We start from the raw sequence: 8,016 nt of genomic DNA, 5'->3' as shown, positions 1-8,016 counted from the left end.
TTTTGAGCTTAATGAGCCCAATGGGTTTGATGGGCCTAAGGTTCTCTTTAGTTGGGCTTTACATAAATGACCACCTTTCTCATATATTTGGTAGTATAGGAGTTTATATTGTTTGGTCTTGTATTATGGGCCTTAGTATAAGACTTTTTGGGTTTTAAGCTTATTGGGCCTAGTTTTGGGCTTCATGGGCCTTTGGACTTTTAATTGCTTTTGAGCTTAGTGAGCCCAATGGGTTTGATGGGCCTAAAGTTCTCTTTACTTGGATTTTACATAGATGACCACCTTTCTCATATATTTGGTAGTATAGGAGTTTATATTGCTTGGTCTTGTATTATGGGCCTTAGTATATGACTTTTTGGGTTTTAAGCTTATTGGACCTAGTTTTAGGCTTCATGGGCCTTTGAGCTTTTGATTGCTTATGAGCTTAGTGAGCCCAATGAGTTTGGTGGGCCAAAGGTTCTCTTTACTTGGTCTTTAGTATAGGAGTTTATATTGTTTGGTCTTGTATTATGGACCTAAGTATAAGACTTTTTGGGTTTTAAGCTTGTTGGGCCTAGCTTTGGGCTTCATGGGCCTTTATACTTTTGATTGCTTTTGAGCTTAGTGAGCCTAATGGGTTTGATGGGCATAAGGTTCTCTTTACTTGGACTTTACATAGATGACCACCTTTCTCATATATTTGGTAGTATAAGAGTTTATATTGTTTGGTCTTGTATTATGGGCCTTAGTATAAGACTTTTTGGATTTTAAGCTTATTGGGCCTAGTTTTGGGCTTCATGGGCCTTTGGACTTTTGATTGCTTTTGAGCTTAATGAGCCCAATGGGTTTGATGGGCCTAAGGTTCTCTTTACTTGGGCTTTACATAGATGACCACCTTTCTCATATATTTGGTAGTATAGGAGTTTATATTGTTTGGTCTTGTATTATGGGCTTTTGTATATGACTTTTTGGGTTTTAAGCTTATTGGACCTAGTTTTGGGCTTCATGGGCCTTTGAGCTTTTGACTGCTTCTGAGCTTAGTCAGCCCAATGAGTTTGGTGGGCCTAAGGTTCTCTTTACTTGGTCTTTAGTATAGGAGTTTATATTGTTTGGTCTTGTATTATGGACCTAAGTATAAGACTTTTTGGGTTTTAAGCTTGTTGGGCCTAGCTTTGGGCTTCATGGGCCTTTAGACTTTTGATTGCTTTTGAGCTTAGTGAGCCTAATGGGTTTGATGGGCATAAGGTTCTCTTTACTTGGACTTTACATAGATGACCACCTTTCTCATATATTTGGTAGTATAGGAGTTTATATTGTTTGGTCTTGTATTATGGGTCTTAGTATAAGACTTTTTGGGTTTTAAGTTTATTAGGCCTAGTTTTGGCCTTTATTCATAAGATGTTTGATGTCATTGAGGAAGGGGCTTCATATCTCGCTCAATTGAAAAACTATACTTAAATTTTAAATGTGATTTAGTAGAATGAAAAAAAAAAAAAAAACAAATATGTAGCCAGAACGGGCCGTTCCGAATTCAGAACGGCCCGTTCTGGTTTAAGTAATCATATGTTATTTTTAAATTTGGAACGGGCCGTTCAGATTTCATAACGGCCCGTTCTGGTGTAGTTTATCACGTGTTTTTTTTCCTTCTAGAACGGCCCGTTCTGGTGCATTATTCCTGTGTAATTTTTTCATCTAGAACGGGCCGTTCTGGTTTCAGAACGGCCCGTTCTGGAAGTGACAGATGTTGCGTCAGTCATCGTAATACGTGTTTTTTTTTTAGGTAATTTAAAAAAAAATAAAATCTAGTAAAATATTCAGAAATTTTATCCAGTGTGTGAAGGTGTACAATATATCTTCTCACTAAATCACAATCTCAACCATTCATTGTTTTTAATATTATATCTATGGTGATTTTAAATGCACCATCCATGGACCACTTGTCCAACTTCTCCATCATAGACATCACCTTCATTGATTCGGGACGAAACAATAAGCTTGAGTACTTATTTATATATATATATATATATTAAATATAAATATTTATAATATAAAAATAGATACATAATTTAATTCACGTTTAATATATATCATTTGATTTATAAATTCATTTGAAAATTTTTTATTAGGTATTAAATTAAATTTTTTATATAATTTATTATTTTATATTTTTATAATTTAATCTCTACAATTAGGAATAAGCTCATAATCCATGATATTTAATTTGACATAATATTTTTTTTATTTTCTTGTACTTAGACAACTATATTAAATTATTATTCGATATCAACATTTATTTGTATTAGGTTTTCAATTCTATTGATTAAATTATGATTAAAAAAACAATAAAAATCGATTAAAATTTGTTAGACATGCGCAATTATATATAATAATAATAATTCAAGGTAACTCTACAAATATTAAGATATAAAAAAATGTCGTATTTCAAAAAATGTAAATAGATCTATAGTCCTAAAGACTAAATTACAAACAAACAAAAAATGACTCAATTACAAATTTTTTAAGTTTAGAGACCTAATAAAAATTTTCAAAAAATTTCATAGACCAAATAATGTATTAAAATTTTAATCAAATATAACATGTTTTATTATATTAAATAAATAACAATGTTAACAAATATAAAATAAATATACTAATATATTTTTATACAACAATTTATTATAAAATACTATATAGATAACTTTAAGGACCAAAAGTAATGCATATTCAAATTAAAAGGACAAAAATAAATTGAGAAACTATAATCAAATTTAAATTTTTTTTAGAGGAATCAAAAATATAATTTATAATTTTATAAATATAATACATAAAAAAATATCAATAAAACTAATAAAACATTATAATTGTGTCACGTTATATTTTAAATATAAAAACAGAAATATATAAAAGATGATAATTTTAATTTATTTATAAAAATAATATAAAAAATATTTCCTGCAATCAAGATCCAGGTCTGTCCTGAAATTTTTTTAAAAAAAGGTTGGGTAACTAATTAAGTCAAACTCATTGTATATAGATATTTAAAGAAATATTGAAAAATGATGTGGAAAAATATTTTTTAGGAATAATTACTTAACCTTCTTAAAGTTTAGTGTTGATTATATTTGTTCTCTTTTTAATTAAATAAAATACACTTACATGTTTTAATTTATAAATTATTCTCATACTTGATATCAATTATTTATAAAATAAAAATTGCACATATTTTTATTTTTATATATAAACCTTCTATATATATATATATATATAATACTATTACCAATATGTGATTAGTATTAGAGTGGGAAGAACTAGGTTTAAAATGTTTAATCAATTTTCTCGAATTAGATATTTATGGATAAAAAAAGTGGTTAAAAGAAAATTTTCACTAAAAACAGTCAATTATTTTTTTATATTAAAGATTAGTATTAATAAAATCAATAAATACCTTACATGCCTATAAAAATAAATAAATACTTTACAAATATAATATGATATAAAAGTGCATACAATATGATTGAAAGTAACAAATAAAGATGGTATAGAAAGATAGTATAATATTTTATTGAAAAGTTGTAAATATAGTTGGTGCTATCTTCAAAAGAGAACTATGAAATTACAACTTTTATTCATGCCACTTTAAATAGTAATAGGGAAGACCCCAAAGGACCATTCAACAAGAAGAAAGCGCGGAAGCAATGGGCCCATTCTATTTCTTCAATAAATCCAGTCCATCAATTCATAGCCCATAGCCCATAGCCCATAGCCCATAGTCCAATCCTCCATACTCCTTCACAATGTTGGTCTCCTTGAATCCTTATCCTCATCAATTCTCATAACGTAATTCAACTCATGAAACTAATGTGATCAGAAAAGAATTCCGGATACAAAATTTATTTATTAATTAATTTTCAATAAATATATGGTAGTGATTCATTTAACGGTTCTCGTTTCAACCATCCTCTCCGATGGTTATGAAACAAAATTTATTAAACACACTGACTTATACTTGATAATCAATTAAAATATAATTATTGAAGAATAAATTTAGATTCTTTGTATCCTTTCCATCTAGGTATTAAATCAAACAGTACATATATAGATATTTCTTTTAACAATAAATCGCGTGTCTTAAGAATAGTAGGACTTAGTCCTAAAAAAAAAATAGTACGACTTATTTTACATGTCACTGCGCAGTCTTCGCCATTTGAAATTCTAATGATAAAAATATAATGACATTAACTAAAGTTGTTTGAAATTAAACTATTTTAGAGAAATATGCTAAGTTAATGATCAGAATAAGGATATTTTTGACATCATTTGTTCTATACTCATGCCAATAGAGTATAGAGATAGAAAAGGAGAGAAGTGTGGTCGAGGGAAGACAAAGATGAGTGATGTGATAAAAAAAGACAGAGTAATTCAGCAAAACAAAAAAGTGTTGAATAAATGGCATGACTCATGCCAATATATTGAGTCTAAAGGGCAAATGCTGTTTTCAACAATGATAAAAAGGGATAAACAGTATAAAATCTTATTTCAGAGACACAATTTAAAAACCAAATCATTATGGTGTAATGATTTTGAATTGCATTCCATAATAGCAAACAAGATATAAATAATCAAGTAATACAACACAAGATTTTAGTCGGTATTCACAAGGTCCTAAATTCTGATCTGATTATTATTATAGTAATCTTTCCTACCAATAAAAAAATAAAGTAATCCAACACAAATCGGATCAAATTTGAGGAAGGGTAGCAAATTTACTCATTTGATTGATTCCATCTTGTCATTCAATTCAGTAGCAGATCATTACTTTGCACATTCATACAATTAATTCAACTTCATACCAACGACTACATGATAACCAGAACTTATTCAGTGGCACTTAACTTTGAATTGGACTCATTTGTGAACTCCAAATCCCTCTTAATTTCACAATCAACAAGATGCATGATATCCATTGGATAAGTGACGGCTGGATTAGTGGTAGAATTATAAGATGATATTGCATTGAGTAGGTTCCATGCCTCAGTGGGATGAGCTTCATCCCAAAACACATATTCACTCCTATTATAGCACGCCTTTTGATCAGGAATACACCCCAATGGGCAACAAGCAGCATCCGAAACCTTAAAACCTGACACACATTATAAATAGTATATTGTATGCTCCTATGTAGAAGACAATCAATTGCTTTTAATTTATAATATGTGGATTGAAGAATATATAAGAAAACTTAACTTATTACCATCTGTATTGTTGAGGGCCCTTGGTGCAGTGTGAGTAGAGATGAATTTGGAATATGGAGAGAACCTGTTATTGAATTGATCCACTAGAGCTTTAAGCTTGTTATTAAAGTTGAATGCTGCATCATTCTGCTCTTCAACACAAGATCCATTTGTCCCATGAGAATTCATGACAGATGGAGCGCATCCTAAAAGGCCCAAACCAACCAACACAAACTTTCTCGCTCCAATGGCTTGTAAAGCCTGCATGCCCATAAAATTTAAATTGCCCTGCTCAACCATCATATCATAAATGCTCTAGCTTCAAATGACATGCTACTATAGTTAATATAACAGTAATATTATATAATCTTACAAGTTTTCCTGATATTTTATAAAGAAGGGCTAATTTTTAAGCAATGACAGATGTAAAAAAGAGTAAATAGTCATTTTTATATTGAAAGTAGTCCAGTGTTGTGACATTGGTCTCTTAAACTAGAAAGTGTTAAGTTAGACTTCAAAATGTAAAATAAGTCTCTAAATTAGTAAACTTAACTATTTATTATTATTTTTTCTTTGAATGAATATCAATACTATCATTCTAATCACATATTTTTTAAAATTTTGAACTAATGTAATTATCAATTTGCACTTTCAGAAACATTGACATTTTTTAGTTTTAAATATTAATATGACAATGTCTTCCAAATTCAGAGATTAAAATGATTGTTTTATTTAAGTAAAAATATTTACTCTGTTTTGTAAAAATCTTACTCTTATCTTAGTACATGAACCATTTGTGAAACAGAAAATTTCAATGGATACCAGTAAATTCATAGATAACTCTTCATTCAGAGCTTGTGAGTACTGCTCAAGGCTATACATGCTGTTTGTTGGGTAGAGCTGGGGATTGAAGTAGTTGGTCATGTAATCATTGCTGCCTATGTTCACATAATACAAGCATTTTTCAAGGTATTGTCGAGCTAAGTCAGGACTTCCAAGTCTGCTAGCAATTTGAGAAACTATGACTCTGTGATTTGTTAACTGTGATCCCAAGCTGATAGTAGCACCCTGCATTATATAACATTAATCAAGGTTTTAAGAAACAATCAGCAATCACAATTTCATCCCCAACGTCAAAGTTTTTGAGATCTAATGCAACTGCAATTGCAGCCACATTTGTCCACAATTCCCTGACATCAAGGATCGCAACAAAATTGCAACTGTGACCCAAATTTCAAACCTTGAAGTTAATTTAGTGGCATCCATGAGAATTGTAACACAAGGCCTCTAGCCATTTAACATAAATTAATGGACAAAACTTAGGTATAGTACAATATTGTAAGTACTAATAGTATTATTCTCTAATTAAAAGTTGAGTTTTAATTTAATAATATGCATAATTGTATATTACTAAAGTCAGGACTAAATGTAATGTACTCTAATTCTAATTGAAGAATAACAGTACCTATTCTAATGTATCCAAGTTTTGTCCTAAACCAATTGGAAGATCAAGAAAAACAAGAAAGACTTTGGCAGTGTGATTTATACCAAATATGTGCCGGTTTCAAGGCGTATTCCAGCTCCACCAGATGCATAGTTCACACCTTCAAGTATGTCTGAACCACTAGTGTTTGCAAAGGGTGGGATGAATTTCTCAAATCCCAGAAGTTGAGCTGCAATTGTAGAACCTCAGTCTGAGCTTGAACAAAACGTATAGGGTAAGAGGAAAAAACACTTGTCACTAAATAAATGTTTTTTTTTGTTCTTTCAGCAATATTAAAAAATTGTTTAGATAACAGAAAGTAATCAATACCAAGTTCCCAACTCACAAACTTGACCCCCAAAATTCATAACGAGATTTGCACTAAAACTCTTTGGTTGCAGCACTGAATGCTTAATATTAAAAAGAAAGAAAGAAGAAATGTTACTAATTATGTCAATTTCTGTACGGCCATTGGTAAATCTTCCTGTTGGTCCTGTTGGAAAGTCGATCCCATATGGTCTGTAATTAGATTTTGCAGAGGTTGGAAGATGATTGTTGTTTCCACTATCAGATAAAGAGTCCCCAAAGATGAAAAGGCAAGGCACTTGGGACACCCCAAGAACACAATGTTGCATGTAGTTTGCAACCAACAAAAGAAGCAGCATAACCAAATATGTCTTGGTTTCACAAGCCATATCTAAGGAGAGGAATTAGTGAAACAAAAGAGGTTGAGTTATGGTCCAAGAAATAAAGAACAAGACAAAAGAAGAAGCAGTGGTGCTATGCAGATACTTAATTAACAGGCTGGGCTCCATTATTGCAATGTATGTAGAAATGCATGAAAAAGACTTTGGTATCAAACACGTGGCTAAGATGTTTTCAGATAAAATGTTGACTTTTATTTTGCTTAGAAAGCAAAAATTGTACATACTCAAAAATCACGTCTTGAAATCGGAAGCAGAGTATGACAAATCTCATATCAAGAGAAGAGAGCTTATTCAGATGAACGTGGCAGCTTCTTAGACACTATCTGCTGTTTTGTTTACTGTCATTTAACGTGCCCTGATTCATAAAAGTTACCCACCTAACTAACCATCGCCATTCTTAAATCATAAATAGCTCATTAAATTATTTGAGAATTTCTAGTCAAATTTTTTAATTTTAAATAAATTATAGTAACTTTTTTTAACCTTTTACGATTTTTTTAATTAAGTTTAGTGCATTTTATATTTTTTTATAATTGAGTTTGGATATTAATAAAATTGTTTCAAACTACTTGTCGTAATTAAGCCTTGCTTGGTATGCATGAAAAAGATAGGAAAG

General features: G+C 30.4%; 1 protein-coding gene across 2 annotated transcripts; it reads right to left on the bottom strand.

The window, feature by feature from the left end:
- Nucleotides 1-4,722: 4,722 nt before the first annotated feature.
- LOC109788915 (GDSL esterase/lipase At1g29670) lies at nucleotides 4,723-7,572 on the bottom strand. 2 transcript variants are annotated; one of them, XM_083065846.1, is made up of 5 exons: nucleotides 7,139-7,572; nucleotides 6,759-6,883; nucleotides 6,033-6,278; nucleotides 5,231-5,498; nucleotides 4,723-5,119 (listed from the first exon to the last, which is right to left on the bottom strand). In XM_083065846.1, the coding sequence occupies exons 1-5, from the start codon at nucleotides 7,386-7,388 to the stop codon at nucleotides 4,854-4,856; spliced, it is 1,155 nt and encodes a 384-aa protein (XP_082921972.1). In that variant the 5' UTR covers nucleotides 7,389-7,572; the 3' UTR covers nucleotides 4,723-4,853. The 2 variants fall into 2 exon arrangements, with proteins under 2 accessions (XP_082921972.1, XP_020203370.1); XM_020347781.2 differs by having other exon boundaries at nucleotides 5,231-5,471; nucleotides 7,139-7,548.
- Between the last annotated feature and the right edge of the window lie 444 nt (nucleotides 7,573-8,016).

This window comes from Cajanus cajan, chromosome 1 (genome assembly GCF_000230855.2).
Source record: "Cajanus cajan strain Asha chromosome 1, NIPB_CcT2T_4, whole genome shotgun sequence".
Taxonomy (NCBI): Eukaryota; Viridiplantae; Streptophyta; class Magnoliopsida; order Fabales; family Fabaceae; genus Cajanus; species Cajanus cajan.
The sequence above is the reverse complement of the archived record's forward strand: the minus strand, read 5'-3'. Positions and strand labels throughout refer to the sequence as shown.